This window comes from Chanodichthys erythropterus, chromosome 20, assembly GCF_024489055.1.
Source record: "Chanodichthys erythropterus isolate Z2021 chromosome 20, ASM2448905v1, whole genome shotgun sequence".
NCBI classification, from domain to species: Eukaryota; Metazoa; Chordata; class Actinopteri; order Cypriniformes; family Xenocyprididae; genus Chanodichthys; species Chanodichthys erythropterus.
This window is the reverse complement of record NC_090240.1, coordinates 9,761,331-9,787,257: the sequence shown is the minus strand read 5'-3', so window position 1 is coordinate 9,787,257 and position 25,927 is coordinate 9,761,331. Positions and strand designations below refer to the sequence as shown.

Here is a 25,927-nt window from a genome sequence, read left to right as displayed (position 1 = left end):
TGTCCATCTGGAATTGATGGTTGGATTGTTGTGGTTTGTTATATCTGTGACAGGTTCGCTCACCCTCGCACCAGTAAATGTCATCAGACAAGATGTGGGTGCAAGTGGGAGGGGAAGTTATTTTAGTTAAGGGCACATGAATAAAAAAAATTAAAATAATGATGTGCTCAGATAAATCATTTATAATAAATACTGCAATATTCCATAAAAATATGAATTGTCAATTTTGATTTCATGTTGACTTTAACTATTTAACTTAATTAAATTAGATTACAATCCACTATATAAATGCAATAAAAGGATCAGCGTAGCATAGGTTAACTGAAATAAACTGGGGGGGGGGGAGGACACCAATGACATTATTGGTGATTATAGCGGTAAAAAAAAAAAAAAGATTCAAGTGATGCAATGACATATAAATATGTCTCGTTTTAATCTGGGGAACTTCTCAGGTGGAAAAGAGGTTTTACTTTGATTTCAATCTCGAAACATTATCCTGTCCTGTGAATCCCCTTCAAATGGGACTACTAGATAACAAAAACTTTTCTTTCTCTGGAAAGAGTTGCAGTCTCTTTTTCACCAGGCAGCTTTGCATTGTGATGCATTTCCTGCACAATCTCTCTGCCACATCCTGTCTGCACATGTGACTTGAGTCTCTCTCGTGTTCATGTGAGCACACCAAGATATACACATATATCAATCCACTCAACTTCCTCCTAAGCAATAGGCAACAAAACACACTTGTGGACTGCTACAATATTCTTTTTGCACTAGTCAGCAAAGGGATTTAATGATTGTTACTGTTTCTCAATTAATATTAAGTATTATTTTGTAATACTGGCATGACATCTGTTTTTCAAAAATGAAACTCATAAATTATACTTGTTTTGTGACAATCTTTTTTAGTCATTTTACACACACAGTCATTCTAATGTTATTTATCTTTATATTTTATATATAAAATATAAAATCAATTTTGAAATATATTGAATAGGCTACTACTGACAAAATTAGTGACCATGGATGTGGATTAGAAAATCCTCTCTGCTCTTCTATATACTTATGTCTGTCATCATATATTTACTATATGCAGATACTGATTTGGAGGGATGTTGTTGCACAAATCTGTAGCCTACACCCTTGAGACCTCGACCAAGAAGCTCTAAAAGATTTTCAACCAGATACCCACACCTCATTCACTTCCTATCATAACGGACATTAATCTCACATCACACTTATCAAGGGTCAGTTCATCTTAGCTCTCAAAATATCAGTGTGAAAAAGCTGTTGCAGACAGTGAAGATATGAGATGTCTATTCAAACTCACAAAAGTGAGTAAAACGTGGCAAAATAGCAATGGCAAAACATGGCTGCAAACAGACTTTGTTCGATTTCTTATTTTGAATAGCAGTTTTATGCTTTAAAAAAATGAGGGCCAACAAATGTGTTCCTTTTTCCAAATAAGTCTGTCAACAGCAAAACTTTCTTAATTTATTTAAAGTCTCTATATTACGTAGTTTAAGTTCAAACTAATTTAATTAAACTCCAATGACGTACATTTTTTAAGTTAATTTCACCAGGATAGTGTAATGAGATGCAGAAGCAGCTCAATGCATTCTGGCCTATTCCTCAAGTTATTATATAACACGCTCTAATTAAAAGCATGAACATAGACAGACTGTTCTGTGTGAATGTTGGAAACACAGTATTAAGGATGCAGTCAGTTCAGAAAACTGGAATATCATCACTGGCAAAGTAAGTCTCTCGAGTTTTGCATGTCAGTTGTAACGTCTGGGGAGAAAAGCCGTTGTCCACATGTTGTTTTTACTGTTGGTGCTGAACATCTAATCGCCTCATGGCTTTTGGGACTGTTTACTGACTTTCCCGTGTTAGCAATCACACAAACAAATATGTTTATAGTACACAATATATTTTATGAAGACTATTGGCCTCTTTAATTAATGACAAATTATGTATTTATGAGTACACACTTACGTTTTCGTGCAAAATTTCCACTGGAATCATAACATGTGCCAGCGCGCTCACATTTCCTACCCTCGTTTAATGTTAATGATGAATTCAAAATAAGGGGGCGCGTGCCTGCAGGTAGTAATTTGCATAAAACTCGCCCAAACATTTCCATATAAGGGCTTTCCGCAACTTAATCGGTCTCTTGCTTATTTTCGCCTACGTGTAGATTGAGTTTATTCTGATTTTTTATTTAATTCAGATTCATTTTAAGTGCGAATTTGAATCATAAAAATGTTCACGCACACATTTTAACGCACAAATACTTGCATACGCAGGGTAAATGTCTATGCTAAACTTATTGTCATGATACTTGGCTGTGGGTGGTTGTTTGAACGTTGCTGTGTGGTTGCTAAAGTGTTCTAAATGGTTTTTAGCGTGTCCTTTTGCATTTGTTTGGTGGTACTGGCCCAATTTAAAAAAGGCCCCTGCTGGGGATTCTGGCCAACATATGTGACTCAGGTCACGTCTTTAATGCAAATACTATATTGGATTTTAATTTTTTTTTTTTTTTAAATCAATTTTAAGTCGGTTATAACTAAGTATCAGTCCAAAGCACACATGGTGCGAAACAGGTTACACATTTTTTTTTTTTTTTCATTTAGTGGATCAGAACAACCCCAAGTATAAGCAATAAAATAGGGACGCTTACTTCGGCAAACATCACTTAGATATGAATACACATATAAATTCTAGTGTCCCATCTCTACCAAGCTCCATCTCTCTTGCTGTGCTAATTACATGCAACGAACTGTCATCCCATTGTTTTGCCCAGCCATTAAATGGCCCATTCATGGCTTTGCTTTAGGTCCCCTTGTCTTCTAATTATGCATTCACTTTTTTTTTAACAATCGTCATGACTTGAAATGACTTCAGCCTTCAAAATCTGCTCAAAAACCCAATTATGTCTTCAGCTGACAAGTTACCCACACACCCATCTCTGTAACTGAAGACAAAACAATAGCTAATCAAGACACAGGGAGTTATGCAGTACTGACACCACCAGCGACCATCCAAAGAGGCTCTGACGTAACGGGCACCGGCTGTGAAGGCAGACAAAAGGGAAACGACGTAAAGAGAGCCATAGAAAACAGAAGGGGGGGTATTTTGTGACCTGGAAGGTCAGGCGCTACACTGGGATGATGATGCGGTTTGTGTCTTGTCAAAGCACCATGGGAGAATGTGTTTGTGTGTGCAGGCAGAGGGCAAGGGTTCAGCTCTGACCTAAAGCAAGAGAATCAAGGCTTGTGGCCTGGAATCCTGGGGTCACTCTTTAGATGCACATTCCAACAGATATTCCTAACAGCGATCCACACATTCCCTACAATGAATTGGTCTCAAAGAGCCCAGCATTAGAGGAATGTTACTAGCCCCTTCATACAACAAAACACACAGTCTCTGCCCCATAGGAAGATGTTGTTTCTGAGGTTAGGAAAGCACATTAAGCTGTAGTCTTTTGTATGAGCTGCCGGTATCGTAAGTGCAAAGAAAAATATTTTGGGAAGAAATCAAAGCACAATACGAGCACTTGTGGGGACTTGCGGGAAAAAGTTACCTGAGCAATGGCAATATGAATTCAACATAGAAAAAAAAAAGAAAGAAAAAAAAAGCATACTAGAGAAATTAAGCAAAAATCCTTTTATTTTCAATATGTATTTTCAAAAAAAATAATAAAAGTTATTTACAAATACTTGCCAAAAAGGCAGAAATTAAATATCCTTCAGGACCCAAGTATTTTCAAATATAAATGATCAAATTATATATATAAAAAAAAATCCTTCATTTTGTGCATCTTCAAATATCAAAACAACAACAACAACAAAATAAACTTCACAAAAACTGAAAACAAACATTAAATAAATAACTTAAACATTAAACAAAATATGTACAAACATTTGCTTCTTGATTTAGATGAAAAATGTGCACCAGGAAATAAAGTTAGACAATGTTAATAAAGTGTAAGGGGTTGACAAAGTGATTAAGACACATTGGTTGTTTTTTTTTTAGTTTACATTTTCGCCACATATTTAGGTCTTGTTGACTGTTACTGGTTATAGAATTTTAAACAATATTCCAGCAACAAACAGACATACATCCACACCTACTCAGCATTTTAGACAAACATTTAAGTTGCCCAACCAGTCCTGTGTAAATGTTTTGTGTTCAGATTTTAAAAGCAAAGGCTTTGAAACTTTTAGCACACTCAAATTAAATTACTTCTAAACTGATCTAAACATTGGAAATGAATGAGGCTCTCATTAACAGGCTCTTGGGAAAAGAAAAAAAAAAAAATCAATCACTAGATTCTTTGGTTTATCTTGGCCTTCAATTTTGGTCTTCAGTGTGCTTTATTGGATGCATTTCTCTTGTTTTAAACCTTCAGTCTTTGGCTAAGTGAATTTCAGTTCGTTGTAGCTTCTCAAAGTTTGCTTTCCTCCTCTTCCAGGGGTCGGTTTAGTCCAGGAATGTATTTCAACAGCCTCCGCCTGAAGCTCTTCTGTTTGGGTTTGCGCTGCAGTGTGCTGAACCCTCCACACTGCTGTTTTTCTCCATTAGGCACCGAGGACGACGACGACGCCGGGCCCCTCATGTAGCTGCGTGTGCTGGCGCTGCGTGTCAGGGTTGTCTTGGCAGTAGCAAAGAGCTCGCTGGCGGGCCGGATGAGCCGTGGACGGCCGCTTTGAGTCTTCTCTTGGTTCGTATCGAGCTCATCATTGCTGGCATTGTTGGCACGTTCCCCCTGGAAGATGCAGGTTTGGTAGAGTGGATCGTCCTCGGCCGTGGCGGCACTGAGGCGGCTCGCGCTGCTGCTCGTGCTGTCGGTGCCACGTAACGCACGCATGGCCGCTGGGCTTGGAGCTCCCAGACTACCGTACACTCCGGCTGACTCCAGGGACTCGTACACAGAAACGTCACTCATTACGATGCCTGTGAGAGTGAAAACAGATAGTTAAATTCTTTCAGAGGTTAATTTAGCTAATAGATTGACATTAACTTTCCAGCCATTGTGGCTAGTGGTTTTCAAAAGTTATCAGCCACTCAGCATTTGCCACAATTTTGACATCGTTATCATGAGGAAAAACTGCCATATAGAGGTTTTTAATATCTCATAATTTAGCAGCAGATATATTAGGCTGCCGTCACTTTAAGACCTGAGATTTTCTACAATTAAGAGGTCTTTAAGAGATCCTGCAGGCTAGTAAAGTACTATGCTAAGACATTTGGTTTGAGCCTTAGTCCCACCGGAAATATACTAGCATATGCTTCTAAATTGGTTTCTTCTTTAAGTGTCTAATACAACATTGTGCTAACAGGAAGTGTTTTGTGTTATATAAATACATGCAGAAGTGTTCAAATGTCACACGTCCAGTGTTTACATGCTTCTAAAACAACCTCATAAGCAATTGCTGGCTTATCATTCAAAGGTCTGGGTTAGCAAGATTGGTATCATGTGCTAAAACTCACCATGCACAAGCCGCTGTTCTTGCACCATTAGAGATCTGTATTCATCCCATTTCTCATGCAGAGTTTGCTGGAGAAATAAAAGACACCGTAAGAGTCATTTCACATGTCATTTGGCTGGTCTGTTCATTTATTTTTTCCCAACCATCATCATAGAGAACAGGGAAGTGTGTGGTCAGTGAAGTCAGACATAGCTCTCAGTTCTCCATCGCTACTTCTCACACCAACAAGCCAGCAAATTTGAATGAAATGCAGAGTTCTTTGTTGTCTGGGTCCAATTTTTTAGATTCATAGTTCTTTTCTTAAAGTTAATTTGCTGAAGGAATGACTGAAAAAGTGGTTTGTGATGATATTTTTAAGCTTTTTGTAATTATTGAGGTTTTGATTGGTTTTATCTGTTATTCTACTGAATCTGAAATAGCAACAACAATAAAAAAAAAACTAAACTCATGGTAAGTGTTAGCAATAGCAAAGAGCAGATAATTATTTTTATGTTATGGGAGATAACTGTTATCGACTGATATTAATTCAACATTATTTTGTTTAAATATATAAAAAAATTCAATGATACAAGTAAATTTAGGTAGAACAACATTATAATGTGCGGTATGAAAAACGAATATTCATTTTAAGGTTTTAAAACAAATTACATTTAACAGAGTTAAATTAATGTTGTTAAATATTAACTTTAAGTGTTATTTTCGAATCTGCATTGTAAAAAGCACTATATAAATAAAGGTGACTTGACTTTAGTATTATTTATATACTATTATAGTTATACGGAAGAGGATTAGGGCCAAACAATAAAAAAATAAAACCATCGATATTCAAGTTGTTAAATTTCGAGAAAAAAGTCGAAATAGAATGTTGAGTTAAACTCGTTAAATTACGAGAAAAAAAAAAAAAAAATCGGTAAATTTCGAGAAAAAAGTCAAGATAAAATGTTGAGAATAAAGTCATTAAATTTCGAGAAAAAAAGTCGTTAAATTATGAGAACAAATTAACACGTTTTTTTCCTCGAAATTTAACGAGTTTTTCTCATAATTTAACAAGTTTATTCTCAACATTTTATCTCGACTTTTTTCTCGAAATTTAACAATTTTAATCTCGAGATGGTTTTATTTTTTTATTATTGCTTGGCCCTAATCCTCTTCTGTATAGTTATTATTGTTTTAAATTGGCTTTTATATTTTCAGTTTTTATTTTAATTAGTTTTTTTATAGTAATTTTGTTATGTGACTGCCATTTTATTGTTCTTTTATTATTTCTATTAAGCTTGAATAAATAAATAAAATTAATTTTTAATTGCAGTTTTAGTCATTTTGATACTTCAACTTAAATGGAAATTAGATCTGTTGCTGAAATACAAAGTTTAGGTTTCATCATGTAACATTAATATATTATATTATATTATATTTCAGTTTTATTTTGATTTTATTTTTTAACCGTTCCAGTTAAGGATAACACTAAAGCGTGAGCATTACATGATGGCACATACTCTAGATGTAAAACAAAAAGTAAATAAGCATTAAAAATTAAACATTTAATATAAATGCAAAATGCAAAAAAAAACAAAAACAAAAAAAAACGAATATGGCACCATTATATCATGCTTCCCATTATTTTCCCATTAGCCACTAGTTTAATTGGTAGATATCAGACATTTCTGTCTACTACTCCACCGATTGACTTTAAATAAGTTTTAGTTTATATTTAAATAACCTCTTTCAACCATGACAAAGGCATGTGTGCCAAAACATATTGGTTTAAAGTTCTCCAATCAACGACTGTAAAACTCTTCCCGTCTAGTTACATCATCATCTCAGTTAATATTATAACATTTACAAAAGACAGCCTCATATCAAACTGTGAATTGAATTCAAAAGAGCTCTGTATCAAATATGGCAGGAACACATTTAGAACCATGTTCACCATCACGGTGATTCAGCTACTCTCAAAGCCTGCAGAAGTGAGTACCACAATGAAACCGTAGTCTTTTTGTAGTTAAACTTTATAGCCTAGGCATCTTCTTTCACATATGAGAATGTCCTGAGGAATGTAAAAATGTGCCTTGCTTCTTTTCAGCTGTACTGTGGTATGTGAGGATTAAGACTGGACTGTCATTGGAACAGGTGGGGTGTGAGAGGAAACAGGTGTGATCAGCACTAGCGTTTGGTGCCAGACCGGGGCAGCTGTGTGAAAGCTGGGCTTACATTACAACACTTGTAAACGTCTCGGTATACGAGCCGACACGCTGCTTGATATGCGCATGACGGTTTGCATGTGGTTCCAGAAGCTTACCTTTAGATACTGCAGTCGGGCTTCCAATTCTGCTTTTCTAATAGAGTTGCTGTAAACCGTTTCTAGCCTAGACAGGAACAAAAGAACAGAGCGTTGCATGATAAAGCCACTTCCTATACCGTGCGGTATTACATGTCTTCAAACCTTCAATCTAATAAACACACCAATTAAAGTCAAAGAGCTCTTTAAAACAGACTTCAGACCACAACATGTGCGAATATGAGCTTAGTGGCAATTTAAAACTCCCCTTCCCCCAAATGTATATGATTTCAAAACCAGCACTGTTGATATTGATATGAAGAGGGAACCTCTTTTTACTGGGTTGTTGTAAACTTTCTCATTTACAACATAACCCTGTGGAAATCAGTGGGTTCAAAGCCGTGGAGAGCGAAAGCATGAACTGCTGTGCATTCATGTGGTTCACATCCACACTTTATAAATGGAAGTTTATTTTCACTGGGCTTTCATCTTTTATTAAACAGGAAATAAAAGGGGGAAGGAAAGTGTGCTTACAATCAAGTAATAGCAGATCTAATTCTTCAAGCTAATCAGAAAAGACCACAGGTACACTTAAAACAATTTAGCTTCAATTTAACGTCCATTTTATTTTGGGGAAAGTGTGACATGAAAGAACATCTAACATCTACATACCTAATGCTGTCGCCTGATGATTTAATGAGCTGGACGATTTCTTTATGGCGAAAGCCTTCCACAGAAGTGTCGTTCACGCTGGCGATCGTGTCTCCTACAAACGAGAGACCAGAGAAGAGTGTTCAACTGAGAACAGATCTGAATGAAACTTTTGTGTGCTATGCTGCCAACCAAAAATGTCAATTCTTTCATGATAATTTACTCCCCCTCATGTATTTTGAAACCTGTATTGACTGACTTTCTTCTAAGGAACACAAAAGACGACACGTATTGCAGAATGTCCCATTTCAACACAATAAAAGTGAATGGTGAATGACCACAGGTGCTACGCAAGCGTTCAGAGGAAACATTTTCAGTGAAAACGTTCAGTTTAGTCTGTTACTAACAGAAAGCTTTTGTATGATCACTTGAAATAGAGTTGAATGGACTGCTATTATGGTGCTTTTTCAAAACTTGACATCACATTCACTTTCATTGTACAGAAAAGAGCAGCGTAATCATTCTGCGAAACACCTCCTTTTGTGTTCCGCTGGAATAGATTATAATCTTCTTGTGTTTTTTCTTCTTCTCACATTACAAATCAACCCAAAATAACACTTAATTTTATTTGATGTAAAAATGTAGCTTTTTCTCCATACAAAATCAACTGTTTTTGGGACACATCTGCCGGGGAGGGGCTGGACTTCACACATCGATATGTAATGAAACAATTCCTTTTCTCTCACAAGAGTTTTGGGTGTTCTTGTCTCAAAACGATGAGGTCATGTGCTTTTGAGAGACAGACTAAAGACGACAATAGCGCAAAGCATGCAGGGAATGCAGGAAGCGAAACCAACACACACGCACAGCAACTCTTGAGTAGGAGTTCCTCTTTACTACTGATCTGACATCAGTTTGTCTATGAATAGCATTTGTTGTATTTTAAACTTTGGAGAAGATCAACTGATCCTAGGACAGAGCAAATGGGTATTTTAGATGCAAAACTGTTTGTTCTTTTTGAGATTAGAGAAAAGATTACAGATTTTGCATATATTACATTTCCAGCAAGTGTTAACAACTCATAAAAGCCTGAATATGGCATTATAGGACAATGACAAAGAAGTATTTTTAGAAAAACATCTTGCTTAAAAATCTTTTTAAAAACTCTAAAAAACCCTAGTTTTAAAACTCTAATCTTTAAAGAAACTTGTGAGCATCTTTATTTAAACTACCACAAAGATGCAAAACTGGACAACCGTTGTAACCAACAATGCTTTCAAAATTCATGGTTGAGATATAATACATTTATTTCATAGAGCAAAATTAGTTGAAGCAATGTTAACCACAAACCTACTGTTTAAAAGTTTCCAGTGAGTAAGTTTGCATTAAAGTGACAATAAAAGATACATAATGTTAAAAAAAACTTATGTTTAAATTGTAATATTTCACAACATTACAGTTTTTACTGAACCAAATAAATGCAGTCTTGGTGAGCATGAAACTCCAAACATTTTAACAAGTGTATTTATTAAATTTGAAAATTGTCACATTTTCTAAAGGGAACTCATGGCTTAAAAATGCTAAATTATCTTCCAGATTTTTTGGACTAAAAAGCTCTATTTTATTTATGCCTGGATGAACAATTTATCCCAAGTACAACAAGATCTCAAACAAAAAGGAAACAAAAGAAATGTTTTGCAGATTAAAATAGAGCTTGTATATAAACATGCAGCCCACAAAAAGCCACAGAGTGGCTTGACTGTATCCTGTTTTACAGTTTGAAAGAGTAAAAATCCATCAACTGTCTGCGTGGGTGCCGCGCTGTAATATTTGCTCTTGCTTAAACAGTAGGGCTGCCACTCAACTGTCCTGCTGTCAGAAAGCAAGACATTTGCAAGCCTTCTGAAATATTACTCCCGTTCGCAGAGACTCATTTTACTACAAAACAGGATGTTCAAGATGTGGATGAGGGAAACTGATCCTTGTTATTGCTTTGAAATGTACTCCCTTTGACCCCAAGGACCACTCTGAATATTCTAGCCTTTGTGTCAAATGCTGGTTTAGAGCAGGACTGAATGAGCAAACATTAAGGGTGGTGTTAATGTAAGCACACTTACCGATTTTAAGGCCTGCAAGTTGGGCAGGACTGTCTTCGTGAACTTTGCAAACAAAGGTGCACATCTCCACCGAGTTCTCACTCTGGTGATGCAGTCCGTATGTCTGCAGACACACACACGAAAAGGATGGTAAATAATGCTGTCTCTTGTGCTGGGAGTAATGTTATTTATAGATATGCATTCAGATTATACTAAAGTAAACAAAATGAGTCATAGGCTAGCTAGCAAAGGTGTGCCATTTTCTTGAAAGCTGGGGCTTATTGTTCGACGTAGCATTGCTAAATCAGGTCTGATAGCCTTTTCACAGTGGCTTAACACCAACATGTGCTCAAAGACTAGAATGTTGACCTGCACGGCTTCATAAAGACTGACTGACAGACTAAATGGCTTAAAGGAAGCTGAACGTGAGGAATGGCTCCAGGTGGTTTACTCACATGCAAACATCCTTGATAAACAAGGCACACCGAAACTAGGCCATTTAAAAAGTCTATGTTTTGTTGTCATTTGGATGTTCATTACGCCCAAACAACTCCAAGCCAAGCCAACTAGCTGAGGCTAACATTTTTTTTTGGTTGATCAGCATTTTACATTTTAAGACCATTTCTGAGCGTTAGCAAAAGATACAGCGAGTTTACTTGGTGTCAAAACACATTTTACTTCTGTAACATGAAGCATTTTAGAGTGATAATCAGTCAAAAAGGAAAGATTTAAAATATAATATAATATAATATAATATAATATAATATAATATAATATAATATAATATAATATAATATAATATAATATAATATAATTAGTGCTGTGAAAAACGATTAATCAATTAATCGCATCCAAAAATAAAACTAAAATACAAACTTTTATTTTGGATGCGATTAATCGTGAATTAATCATTTGACAGCACTAAATATAATGTAATGTAATGTAATATAATATAATATAATATATTAGTGTCGTGAAATACTATTAATCGCGATTAATCACATCCAAAATAAATGCAAATACAAACTTTTATTTTGGATGCGATTAATAACATAACATAACATAACATAACATAACATAACATAACATAACATAACATAACATAACATAACATAACATAACATAACATAACATAACATAACATAACATAACATAACATAACAAATAACATATAACATATATAAACCTACAAAGCGGTTTGCAAATTAGATAATACAAAATATTATAATATAACACAATATAATACAATAAAATATAGTATATCCATGACCTTACATGGGTCAAGTGGTTTTCAAAATGGCTGGATAATATACGTTTTAAATTTAAATGATGTAAATTGAGTAAAAAAAATAAAGTTTATAAAAGTAATATTTTAAATAATAGCAATACAATGAAGTTTGCACCAGTAAGATCTTGTGCAGTTTATCTACTCTGCAATAAAACAACTTAAGTCAGCTTCAGTGGACTACCATATGGATCTCTGTGTAAACTGAAGGATGTTAAGCAGCTATAACACATCATGTTGGTGTGAGATATTTTAGAGAATTACACTTCAAATTCTATGAGTTAAGAACACAATGCACCTCTGCACAGCAAGAGCTTAAAACAGAGCAGGAAGAGACTTGGTGAGAAGTCGATATGCAAAATATCAGCTTCAGTTTCCACCATAACTGTAATCAGTAGCTCATGTCAAGACGCACATGCTGATATACTGACGCCATTTGGAAGGGTCATTTGCATGTTAGTGCCTTTAGTATCAGTGGTATCTTTAGTTCTCTGACATGAGCAGATTCAAATGAGCATCTCAATTTGCTGCTAGTTTCCTGATGTGCACGGAGCCATAATGTTTTTTGTGGCGCGCAATGTTTTCACCAGTCACCAAAGTGACGCGCTGTGGCTCTAAGCTCTCACAATGTTTCGCTTTCACAATGAATGACAATTTCTTAAGCGTGTAAAATGCGTAGGAACGCTTCATTTCAACGGCTTTGAGGATGACTGATGTTGGTGCTCATTTCCTATTCTGAAACCCAAAGCAGTTGTTGAGGTTAACAGCTTCGTGAGCGGAGGACACTGTTAAACCTCATTTTGTCAAAAAAGAAAGGTGAATCTGACTAAACTCTTGATGACTTGTGAAGGTATGGTTCACCCAAAAACGGTCATCATTTCTGTCGTCATTTACTCACCCACTGTTACAAACCCCTATGACTTTCTTTCTTCAGCAGAGGACAAAAGATGTTTTAAAGAAAGCTCACGCTGCTCCTTACCATTACAATGAAAGTGAATGGGGACTGGGACCAAAAAGGCACCATAAAAAGTGGTCCATATGACTTGTGTGCTAAATTTCAAGTCTTCGAAAACCATGCAACAAGATTTACGTGAGAAACATACACACCACATTTTTGACATTCTCATTCTGCTACAAAAAACGTATTTAATATATTACAGAAGAAACAAGCTAACACAAGTTTCAAATATCACGAGGATGAGTAAATTTTGAAAACATAATTTTTTGGGTGAACTGTCCCTTTAAGAAAAGCCACAAAAAAAGCAGAAAAAAAAAAAAGCAAACATCTCTGAAACGTGAATCATTTGTAAAGTGTTTTCAAACGTTTGGAATCGTCTGCTTCCTTCCTCTTCCCACACACTCCAAATGCTTACACGAATCTCTGAGACACTAAGAGCCTCAGGATGCAAAGTACAGACATATTTACATAGTAGATAGGGCAACCGTATACCCGCCGCAAAGAGACTCAAACAATGTTGTCTACTGTATGCCGTCCCAGAAAACAATTCATTTCTTGATATGTCGCCTATCATGTGACAAAAACTTGATGTCATATCCTATACTAGAGGACAAGGCAGGAAAGGAGGGGTCCTCCATCCTGCATCTGAACTATTATACATTACTAAATATAGCTATCTGGCACATTTGTCATAACAAATGTCATACTGCTTTGAAGCGGGATAAATAATTACTAATGTAGAGTTCATAATCGATTCCACATTGAGGAACCGGGCTTTGATAAAGCGAGTGTTGTGAGGAATAAATTACAAGAAAACAAGCTAAGACAGACAATTATGGTCCCACATCAAGATTTTTGATTCTGTCAAAACTACAACTGGATTATGCATGGATAAACCTTAGCTAATACTTGATTCTGTTGAAATGAGGTGCCATCCACTGCAGTGTAATCACAAGTGAGACCTTAAAGCTAAATATAACAGCTATTTAACAATGAAGAGATCTTTCATCCAAGGTCTTGCTTTTATTTAATCCTGAGCAGCCCACCCACATGTACAAGCTTCATGACACCATTTCCAACTAAAAACAGAAAACTTTTTGCATTTTTGGGGGCCTGAAAATGCAAACTTTTGAAAATGGGTTTCAAAGAGCACGAATTTGATGTTTATCTGCTTACTCCCAGCGCATCCATGATGTAGGTGACTTTGTTTCTTCAGTAGAACAGAAATGATGATTTTAACTTCAACCGTTGCCGTCTGTCAGCCGTATAATGTGTCAATGGGAACTTCTTTTATTAGAGTAAATAAAACTTGCATAGACAAATCCAAATTAAACTCTGCAGCTCGTGACGACACACTGATGTCCTAAGACACGAAACAATCGGTTTGTTTAAGAAACCGAACAGTATTTATATGATTTTTTACCTCTAATACACCACTATGTCCAACTGCGTTCAGCACTCGGTTAGTGAGGTCTGATCGCGCTCTGACAATGACAGTGATGTCTCGTGCTTATACTTAAATGAGTGCGAATGAGTTTTCTATCAGACCTCACTAACCGAGTGCTGAACGCAGTTGGACATAGTGCTGTATTAGAGGAAAAAATTATATAAAATACTGTTCGGTTTCTCGAACAAACTGATCGTTTCGTGTCTTAGGACATCAATGTGTCGTCACGAGCCGCAGAGTTTAATTTGGATTTGTCTAAGCAAGTTTTATTTACTCTTATAAAAGAAGTTCCCATTGACACACATTATACGGCTGACAGTTAAAATCATCTTTTGTGTACTACTGAAGAAACAAAGTCACCTACATCATGGATGTACTGGGGGTAAGTAGATAAACATAACATTTTCATTTTTGGGTGAACTATCCCTTTAAGTTGTTTTTAATCTGTCTGAATGTGGACCATTTTGACATTTTTGACGTTGCCGTTATCATGTAAACATACCCTAAATCTTTTTAAAAAAGTTTTACATTATATATTATTATGATATACATCTCATTTACAGTTACTGAGTTTCAAAATCCCTCTTACCTGGATTTCAAAGCCAAAGGCCTCCTCCTCTTTCTTCTCCAGGATCACAGTTTTCCTGGAAGGAAATTCAGCAAAGTATTCTGTTAATATGAGCAGAGGAAAGGACTGCTGTACAGAGACGGTCTCAGTAAAGTGATGTTCTGAATGGTTTAGTCTCAATCCACAACCTTGACAAACTGTCAATGCTTACAGGAACAAGGATGATGAAAGATCACAGAGGAAATGCATAATCAACCCCATGATACTGCTTTATTGGAGGATGTGTCTTCATGGCGTAATAGGAAACGTGTGAAAAAGGACTAAAAGCAAAAAAAAAGCACCCAATTCTGGGTGTGACATCTGAACAGCTCATTCTTAAACTATGCTTTCAGTGTGCTTTCAGTTTCATACATATACAGTGTTTTTTTTCCACAATAACATCAACCTCAGGGCATGAATGACTACCACACTTTAAACTAGAGATGACTTCTGTAATAGTAGCTGTCTAGACAATTAAGAAATCTGTAGATTCAAACATGTAAATCATGAATACTTCGATATGACAAGACCCCTGTTTTTCTGAAAGCACTTTTACATCATAAGGCACTCATGAATTATGCATATACATATACTCAACAATAAAGAGACACATACATACAGTGAAGAAAGATATGTGTATCTGACCATCTGGCTGATCCAACACACACTACCTTTTTATTCACAGGTTCATTCAGACCTCATTTCATTCATTTGGTCCTCTGAAAAAGGCCATTTTATGTAAACATAATTGTGTTTGTTCAAATGGGGTTATTTTTATTCCATTACACCTTGTAAAAGGCGTGAATGACTATGATCTGACGTTTTCATAACTGTCTGAATAAATAGAGTGTATTTTAGGGAAATAACGATGACGCATGCATACGCCAATCAAATCTGTGTAGGTGGAAGAAAAGAAGTGGCAATCTTACCTTTGTGGTTCTGGAGACTGTGAGAGGGGCTTCCATTTTTGCAGCCCACCGTTCTGTTCAGCAAGACAGATAGATGAGGAAGAAAAATAGAAAGATAAGAAGGAAAATTAGTGTCTGTGTGATTTTTGGAAGATCTGCCCTTGTGCACTTGAAATCCCCCCTGATCAACAGGTCTTTTCCCAAACAGTCCGAGCTGTAGGTTGTGCAATGTGTTCATTTCACACATTTGTTGTTTGACAGCTCGGATGACAATCACAGACATAACCTGAAATGCATGTCTGCCTGCCACCTCTCTGAACCATTTCTGTCGCAGCTTTCTCTGGTTCATGTTCTTTTATCACCAAACTACAGGTATACATATCACTGTAAATGTCTTGGAAATTATCACAAGGACGATCTAAGATGTAGCCAGATTGGCGAATACAGGTTCTGTCATGTTCTACAACAACTTCCCTGATTACTGGCTGATAACTTTGAGAAAACAACCTAAACCACACAACGGACATAAGAATTCATTCATATTACACCCTCACTTACAGACGTCTATTCAATCGGGCTCTACCTCGACCCCAACAACTTCAGCTTTCCACAAAGTGCACTTTGTGCACGAACGCTCCTAAGCTAGTAAAATGTTGCCTTTCTTTATTTTCGTACTCTTTGAGAATTGTCGTAGGGACCCCTCAATGACTTCATTTATTTCCATGTAACTAAGAGGGTCCCTCGAGGGCAGTTGGAAGGAGAAGCAAAGCTCTCCGCAGCACAATACCCTGTTGTGGCCCGGCGTTCACGCAAAGTGTAGGAGTCCAGATACAGAGAGCTGTTCATAAACCTGCCCTGCCCTACAATCCGAAAGCTTGCCATGTAGTACTCCGCTGTGAGTAAGCTTTGTTTAGGACTCATTTCTGCAAATTAAAATACAACATTTAAATGTTGCTGCTGGCTAGTTTTTGAGTAAAGCAGCTGTCAAGGGGCTATTGTTTTTGACCTTAAAATGGCAAGTTGAAAAACCATTCCACCCAATTCATCTTAAACACACCAACATAGACTTACATGGATAGCTCATCCAAAAAATGAAAACTGTCATCATTTACATACCCTCCTCTCATTCCAAACCTAAATGACAAAACATTGGACCTCATTGGCTTTCAATGCATGGATAAAACAAAACACAAAACAAAACAAAACAAAACACACTGAGACATTTTTTTAAAATATCTTCTTTTGCATTCCACATTAGAAAGTATGGATGCTTTTTTCCGCCATGGAATAAAAAATAATTGTTCTTATCTTACACTTCAGACTTTTTTTCTTCGCAATTGTGAGTTTATATCTCGCAATTCTTACTTTTTTCTCAGAATTGCATGATATAAAGTCATAATTACGTTATAAAATCAGAATTGTGAGATATAAACTCACAATTCTGAAAAAAAGTCTTTTCCCCCACAGAATTGGACTATAAAATTCGCAATTGCAAGTTTATATCTCACAATTCTGAGAAAGTCATAATTGCGATGTATAAACTGACAATTATGAGAAAGTCAGAATTGCGAGATATAAACAATTGCGAAGAAAAAAAGTCAGAATTGTAAGATAAAAACTGGCAAATGGGAGTAAAAAAGTCAGAATTGCGAGATATGAACAAATGCGAAGAAAAAAGTCAGAATTGTAAGATAAAAACTGGCAATTGGGAGTACAAAAAGTCAAAATGGCGAGATATAAACTCGCAATTGCGATAAAAAGTCGGAATTGGAAGTTTATATTCCACAGTTCTGACAACTCGCAATTGCGAGTTGCGACTTTATATAACTCAATTCTGAGATAAGTCAGAATTGCGAGATATAAACTGGCAATTGTGAATAAAAAAAAGAATTGTGAGATATGAACTTGCAATTGCGCTAAATTGCGAGATATAAACAATTGCGAAGAAAAAAGTCTGAATTGTAAGTTTATATCCCACAGTTCTGACATAACTCGCAATTGCGAGTTGTGACTTTATATAACTCAATTCTGAGATAAGTCAGAATTGCGAGATATAAATTGGCAATTGTGAATAAAAAAATAATTGTGAGATGTGAACTCGCAATTGCGCTAAAAAGTCAGAATTGAGAGATATAAAGTTTATCCTTTAAAATTATTGCAATTATCTTTTATTATTATTTTGTGACAGAAACAAACTTACATAAGAAAGAGAGTCATACACATTTGAAACGACATGAGGGTGAATATATGATGACAGAATTGTCATTATTGGGTGAACTATCCCTTTAAGAACATCAGAGCCATAACACATACTAGATTATACATGTTGTTTTGATTGCCACCAGACAGCTACCCAGAGGTACCGAGATCATATCAGACCAATTTGAATTTCAAAAGCCATTTCATGACAGGATCAACAACAAAACCACACTAAACCCTGTTTACTCAAGCTTTTTCAATTCCACAGTAAATTCACTTCCACACCACAGAGGTCACAGACAATCCAAAAAGGGCTTCACTGCCCTGGACACTTGGTCAGGTTCCATAAAATGGCTCGGCTGGCCACACAGGAGGTGGACTGTAAAAAAGCAGGGCCAGAATTCAGCAGGGACACATACGAGCTGTTTACAGTTACTCAAGAGAGTCAGACCTGCATGTGGGTGGTCCAAAGGCACCGGGAAACACTTTACACCATGAGTGACCATGAAACACACTTCAGTGTGTCTAAACCCAAGGGCCAGAACCGAGCAGGCTCACATCTGTACGGTCAAAGCCCAGGAGAGCAACTGCTTGTGCCAAAGCCGAGTACGGTGTAGAGGTGAGCAACAGATTAATGTCTCTCTTTGGATTTGGAAGGAAGCGTGGGAGACTTTATACTAGACGCTGTCTATACCTACCTACCAACCATCCATCCATTACAAATTGGTTTAATAATAATAATGATAATAATATTAGCAACAGTACAGGGAAACATTTTCAGATATGCAAGTGCAAATCAAATTTGCATTATTAATAATAATATTAATAATATAAATAGTAATAAAATATAATACATGTTCAGATATGTAAATGGAAATCTAATTTAAATAACAAATATATATTACTATTAATAAATGTTTAATATAAAATGATTCACATGAAAATGTATTTTCCTCCTGTTTGAGCCAGTTTAGGCTCTATGCATTTCTCACTTGAGAATGAATGGTTGCTACCTGAAGTTAAGTACACAACCTTTGACCTTGTGCAAATTTTTGCAAACTATGAATAAAATAAGTTAGTTCTGGTGTTTGATTTTAATGCGCAGTGGTGTCATGGCATTGAAATCTCTACTTTCTATGGCATGATATGAGAGATCTGTGTTTTATGATCGCTAATGATTCCGAATATACATGAGATTTGACCGCACACTCACTTGCAAAAAGGCTTTGTGCCAAAACGTTGGTTAATAAAAACTTTTTGCAAGTGAGCGTGCGGTCAAATCTCATCACTAATGATTCAGAATCATTCAGAAATAAAAAAAAAAGTTTAGCCTCTCCTAAATCTTTGCATAACTGTTCACACACGTACATGCAAATAAGGTTCTTCAGGAGGAACCGTCACACGCTGATGGTCACAGATGCACAGAGATGGACAGGTGTGAATGAGCGCAGATCTAGAAATTCTTCACATGCCAAGCAAAGTGTGACAACTGCTTGAATCATTCAGGACAAGACTCATACAAGGACTACCTACTTTAACTACCTTCAACAATGGTTATTAAACCTGAAGTACTCCAGAATTGTACATTTTGAATGTCTCCTTCCCAGTTCAGAGCATCAAACAATGTGCTGATGATATTAATCAGGTGTGTCAATAAGCGAAACATCCAAAATGTCCAGTTCTAGCCAATGATGATGGCATATAAAGTCATTAAGAGAGATGGAGATGAACTTGAGAGTGGCGCATGAACACTGCTGGTTCTAATCAAGCAAACTCATCACAGGATTGTTTCTGTGCTTAATTAAGGCCAGACAAAATCATACAATACATTCAAGATGTTCATGCATAGAGGGCAGATATAAAAGTGGCTAAAAGTGTAATATTACTTCTAAAGTTTTCAATCTAGTAGCTAATAGTAATGAAGTGTGACTGAGTTCAGTATTAACATACTGTGGAAACTACAGCTGAAGAAAACAAAAACTGTGCTGGTCAAGACTAGCTAAACATTAGTTTGGCCAGACCAGCTTAACCCAGCTAAAATCTTAATAACATAGTTTAAGCAGGATTTCCTGCTTTTTTGTCATATAATAGCTCGACTGCTGTGAAATAAACAGCTTAAACCAGTCTAAAATGGTTCATTTGTCTGGTTTAAGATAGTCTTAGCTAGCTGAAAAAGTGCTCAGAACTTTTCTAAAACCACCCAAAATACCAGTTTGACCATAGAGAGGCTGACTAAGCCCAGCAAATCATCTAAGGCTGGACTTTTTTTCCAGCAGGGAATTAAAGGTAGATAAATATCATAACATAAACTGATGACTTGTGTGTAAACTGCCAATGCACATGTAAACAGGAGTCAAATACAGCGTATCGAATCTAGAAACTAAAATTAAATGCTCTAACCTTCTTAAAGTTCCTCGGTAGGGTCCCTCCAGAGTAAGCGAGGGTCTTATAATTATAAACCTCCGTGGAGTTTGAGGGTCCACGGTCCACAGTCCCACAGCTGTCCGATTTGGAGGACGTAAAGTAGATATCTCCACTGTCATGACACAACGACCCGCTGTCCGGCTCGTTTGAGTTCAGCTTCTTCACGCGTCGGAAAGTCATATTTTTCATAGTCCGCGTGTCACTCAATAAGCTAGTAAGAGCAGATGAAAGAAGAGCAAGAGATGAAAAGTACTGAGTGTGGGTGAGGAGACACCCACTCGGCACCAGCCTACACTTTGGCTTGTGCAATAATCCCCAGCTCTAGCTTTCAGTCTCAGCAGCAGCAACAGCATCTGCGGACAGACTCATCGGGTTAACAAAAGCAAAGCACATGTGTGTTGGAAGTACTTGAAAAGTGGGAGGGACCTAGCGATGCTAAAATTTAAAAGGGGGCGGGGATATACAATTGGCGCGATGCGATTGGCCGTCATGCACAGAAGCGATGTTTTGGTTTTTTAAGAGAAACTTAGGAACGACCATACATTGAAACTCTTTTGCAGGTATAAGTAGTATTATTTACGATTACATTTAAGGCATTTAGTTAACACTATTTTCAAGGGTGACCTGATAAGTCTTGAAAATTACTTTAATTTTGAGTGTTTGACTTTTATTTTTAAAATCAATTATGTGGTTTTGTGAGTTGACAAAACGGTTACACAATAAACGTATATTTCCAGTACATTTTATTTGTAATATATCGTTGTGTTTTTATATTAAAGTAACTTACTTTTAGCCACTTCATTCAACTTCTCGATTCCCTCCATCAGCTCACAATCGGTTCATTCGAACGGCTCAATGAATCATTTAAAAAAAATTGATTTCCAGCATATAATATACAAGTACTGAACAAATAGTACTTGTATAAATAATAGTATATATATATATATATATATATATATATATATATATATATATATATATATATATATATATATATATATATAGTATAAATAATATAAATAATATTATTATTAATAAAATTATATTAGTATAAATAATAATACAGGTAATAATAATAAAAAAATAAACAGGAAAATGTATGAGATCATCATATAAATAACATAAAAGCTTCACAAAGAAACCTAGTGCGTTTTTCTTTACTGTTTTTCAACCCAAGTAGTAACTCTATATAATTTTGGCTCAATGAATCATTGAGTTGTTTTCAGTCCGATACATGGCGTACGCGTTTGGTGAACCGAGTCATTAAAAAGATTCGACTCAAAAGAGCAATACGTCCACTGACTAATCAATCACAATCAGATAGGCTATAGCTAATATATGTCAGGGTTGGTGAAAGTTTTTAAAATAGGTGAACCTTGAGTTGTAACCAAACACAATTAAGGATTAGACAACTATTCACAATATTATATTGTGTGCTCATATTAATTTATTAATATTTGGGCTATTTTAAGAAATTATATGAGAGTTAAGTATGAGAGTCTACTCGTTTCAGTTGAGTATTTTGGTGTATGCCTGGCTATACATACAAAACTTAGATTCAGTAGCCCAGATATACGAGAAAATGAACCCGGTGCTTGATCAAGCTTGTGTAAAATGATTCAAACTGATGGCGCCCTCTAGTGCTTAAATGCTGTTAAAAGCGTTGTGGCAATATGACATAAGACTTATCAAAACAAAGACACATAATGAGAATCATTAAACATTGAAATGTTTATTCAGACAAATTCACAAAATTAATACATCCTCTACATTCTCAGGAACAACATACAATTATAAAGCTTGCCAGAGTGCCATTCATTTGCAGTGTTCAATCTAAAACCTTTAGGATTTTGCCAATTGAGTTATCTTAAGGAAATAGAATAACAGAGAACTAGCACTATGCAAATATATGAAATGTTGCAAAATCATTAATTTACACAATACATTCTTAATACAATGAAACCTAATAAAATTAGTTAACATTCCGTGGATTTCATTTCAATATACTATTAAAATATTACACCTACTATTTTAGGTGTACAATTTAACAGCAAATAAATTCTATGTCTCATAAAGCTTATCAGATTTTGATTTGCTAAATCTAGTAATTGTTCTGGTAAAGAGCACACTGGCACCTTGGATTAATCTTGACATTCATGATTAGTAACTGCAGTAGCAACAGAAGATTTAGGCTTAGCTGAGAAAAACAAATCTAAAGGAAAAACAAAAAGCACTGCAGAGTTGTTTCTAAAGTCACTGTGCATCAAACCTTGGATACTCTGGAGTGATGCATATTTTTATGTATATCTACATAACCTTAAAACAAATATTCAACCTATGTACTTGGAATGAACTGTGCATATGATATATGTATATCACAGCATAAACAAAAGATGCATGCAAAAATGCATGGCCTACCATTTAAGAGCACTACATTTCTTTAAAGAGAGCGTAACTGATGTTAAGGTGGACTAGTGAAGAGTTTGTACCTCATGTAAGGATAATCTCCTAAAAACACACAAGGATTTGAGTAAGAGCTAAAACCTTAGTAAGCATTTTTTTTGCAAAATTTACATAGCGGCTTTAAACGGTCATTGGCTTCAGAGTCCTTGTTAATGCACACACAGTTTTGAAGCGATCTGGATCATCCTCAAGCGCAGGTAAACTCTATTTCAGGTTGAAAAAGCCAGATTTGGCTTGAGGGCCCATCAGCATACTGGCTTGGTTCTTATGTGTGATGTGAATCTGAGGAAGAAAAATAAAAATGATAAAATAAGTTAAATCTCATTTAATGCTGACATGTTTTAATTGGTCTAAACTAAGGTTTAAATACAACTAAAATATGCTTTCATTTAAAATGAATATTTGTCATTTAAATTTAAAGCGAGTTTTTAGTGATGAATGGGTCAGTATTTTTAAACAAATCCTTATTGTTATCTTTCACCACAAATCTTAATCTAGGCTTATAAATGATAGCTGTATTTTTTTAATCATCTGGAAACAACACTTATGATGCTTAAACACAGTTTATGTCGTTTCTTAGTAGATTTTTAGCCGCACATTTTAATAAAACTCGTTTTGAACCAAATGAGTGAATGAATCAAATGACTCGCTCATAAAACACAAAAATACACTCACTTTTCACCACTTACAATGTGATCTGCAAAAACGGTAACTGAACAAATCAGTCTATGAATCTGAATAAATCTTTTTACTGAACAGATTCAAAAGATGGAATCATTGGAATGACTCTTGTGTAAAAAGTTAGTATTTTGAAAGTGGTGGACACTTACGGTGCAAGGTGGCTGCATCCACGGTTCCCCATCAATCTGCATGGGCAACGGCTTTTTTGTCCTATAAATGAGTGTGCATTTTTGAATAAAACACTTGTTTAGAAACATGTTTAGAAACAAAAATAATGAGTAAATGATATAATGCACAATTGCTTGGGTGACTAAGCACACATTTACATCATAAGACTCAATAATGGTTGACAATGACAAATGACAAAAGAATTAATGGGATGTAAATTGAATATTTTACTTTTGAATAAAATGCGAATGAGTATGCAAATGTAGGGAATGCAGACTGACAGTAATGAACATGTCTGAGCATGTCTTGACTTGTAAGCATGGAAGCTTGTAAAAAATAAAAAAGGTAATTGCGATTTTATTTCCCCTCACAATTCTTCACGCAATTGCGAGATTTAAACTCGCAAATACGAGTTATAAAGTCAGAATTGCGAGATATAGTCGCAATTCTGACTTTTTTCTAGCAACTGCTAGTTTTTATTAGACAATTCTGATTTTATAATTTGCAATTGTGTTTATATCTCACAGTTCTGAGAAAAACATTCAGAATTGCGAGTTATAGTGTCAAAATTGTGAGATATAAACTTGCAATTCTGACAAAAAAAGTATTTTTTCCCCCTTACAATTGGACTTTATAACACGCAATTGCGAGTTTCTATCTCACAATTGTGAGAAAAAATGTCAGAAATGTGAGATATAAACTCACAATTTTGACTTTTTTCCTCATAATTGTGAGTTTATATCATGCAATTCTGACTTTTTAACTCGCAATTCTGACTTTATAACTTTAAATTGTGAGTTTATATCTCGCAATTCTGAGAAAAAAATCAGCATTGCGAGATATAAACTTGCAACTGCAAGAAGAGAAGTCGGAATTGCGAGATATAAACTTGCTGAGTTGAAATTAAGAGATATAAACTTGCAATTACGAGAAAAAAAGTCATAATTGAGAGATATAAACTTGCAATTGTAAGGGGAAAAAAAGTCGTAATTGCAAGATATAAACTTGCAATTGCGAGAAAAAAGTCAGAATTGCGAGATATAAACTTGAAATTGCAAGAAGAGAAGTCGGAATTGCGATATATATAAGCTTGCAACTGCGAGAAGAAAATTCGGAATTGCGAGATATAAACTTGCAAAGTCGGAATTGAGAGATAAACTTGCAATTGTGAGAAAAAAAGTCGTAATTGCGAGATATAAACTTGCAATTGTGAGAAAAAAGTCAGAATTGCAAGATGCAAACTTGCAATTGAGAAAAAAAAAGTGTCAGAATTGCGAGATATAAACTTGCAATTGCGAGAAATAAAAGTCGGAATTGTGAGATATAAACTTGCAAAATCGGAATTTAGAGATATAAATTTGCAATTGCGAGAAAAAAGTCAGAATTGCGAGATATAAACTTGCAATTGCAAGAGGAGAAGTCGGAATTGCAATATATAAGCTTGCAACTGCGAGAAGAAAATTCAGAATTGCGAGATATAAACTTGCAAAGTCGGAATTGAGAGATAAACTTGCAATTGTGAGAAAAAAAGCCGTAATTGCGAGATATAAACTTGCAATTGCGAGAAAAAAGTCAGAATTGCAAGATGCAAACTTGCAATTGCGAGAAAAAAGTCAGAATTGCGAGATATAAACTTGCAATTGTGAGAAAAAAGTCAGAATTGCGAGATATAAACTTGCAATTGCGAGAAATAAAAGTTGGAATTGTGAGACATAAACTTGCAAAATCGGAATTTAGAGATATAAATTTGCAATCGCGAGAGAAAAGTCGTAATTGTGAGATATAAATTTGCAATTGCGAGAAAAAAGTCAGAATTGCGAGATTTAAACTTGCAATTGCAAGAAGAGAAGTCGGAATTGCGATATATATAAGCTTGCAACTGTGAGAAGAAAATTCGGAATTGCGAGATATAAACTTGCAAAGTCGGAATTGAGAGATAAACTTGCAATTGTGAGAAAAAAAGTCGTAATTGCGAGATATAAACTTGCAATTGTGAGAAAAAAGTCAGAATTGCAAGATGCAAACCTGCAATTGAGAAAAAAAAAGTGTCAGAATTGCGACATATAAACTTGCAATTGCGAGAAATAAAAGTCGGAATTGTGAGATATAAACTTGCAAAATCGGAATTTAGAGATATAAATTTGCAATTGCGAGAAAAAAGTCAGAATTGCGAGATATAAACTTGCAATTGCAAGAAGAGAAGTCGGAATTGCAATATATAAGCTTGCAACTGCGAGAAGAAAATTCAGAATTGCGAGATATAAACTTGC

The 25,927-nt window shown here is 35.5% G+C and overlaps 2 protein-coding genes across 3 annotated transcripts in view; both read right to left on the bottom strand.

The window, feature by feature from the left end:
- Positions 1 to 3,667: 3,667 nt before the first annotated feature.
- tamalin (trafficking regulator and scaffold protein tamalin) lies at positions 3,668 to 20,727 on the bottom strand. The gene is made up of 8 exons (XM_067371690.1): positions 20,322 to 20,727; positions 15,744 to 15,796; positions 14,797 to 14,851; positions 10,539 to 10,641; positions 8,443 to 8,536; positions 7,792 to 7,858; positions 5,494 to 5,560; positions 3,668 to 4,956 (listed from the first exon to the last, which is right to left on the bottom strand). The coding sequence occupies exons 1-8, from the start codon at positions 20,532 to 20,534 to the stop codon at positions 4,448 to 4,450; spliced, it is 1,161 nt and encodes a 386-aa protein (XP_067227791.1). The 5' UTR covers positions 20,535 to 20,727; the 3' UTR covers positions 3,668 to 4,447.
- A 1,385-nt stretch (positions 20,728 to 22,112) lies between these two features.
- Positions 22,113 to 25,927, bottom strand: part of dgkaa (diacylglycerol kinase, alpha a) — a 40,530-nt gene continuing 36,715 nt past the window's right edge. For both annotated transcript variants that reach the window (XM_067371532.1, XM_067371533.1), the window contains 2 exons: positions 23,639 to 23,699; positions 22,113 to 23,090 (listed from right to left, as the gene is read on the bottom strand). In XM_067371532.1, the coding sequence (XP_067227633.1) occupies positions 23,013 to 23,090; positions 23,639 to 23,699 (139 nt within the window). In that variant the 3' untranslated portion in view covers positions 22,113 to 23,012. The remainder of the gene's footprint in view (positions 23,091 to 23,638; positions 23,700 to 25,927) is intronic.

Coding starts and splice junctions, on each gene's coding strand:
- tamalin (XM_067371690.1), bottom strand. CDS start 20,534: ATGAAAAATATGACTTTCCGACGCGTGAAGAAGCTGAACTCAAACGAG. Junction 10,642..14,796: donor CCTTTGGCTTTGAAATCCAG/GTAAGAGGGATT, acceptor GTGTGTCTGCAG/ACATACGGACTGCATCACCA. Junction 8,537..10,538: donor ACTTGCAGGCCTTAAAATCG/GTAAGTGTGCTT, acceptor TCTCGTTTGTAG/GAGACACGATCGCCAGCGTG.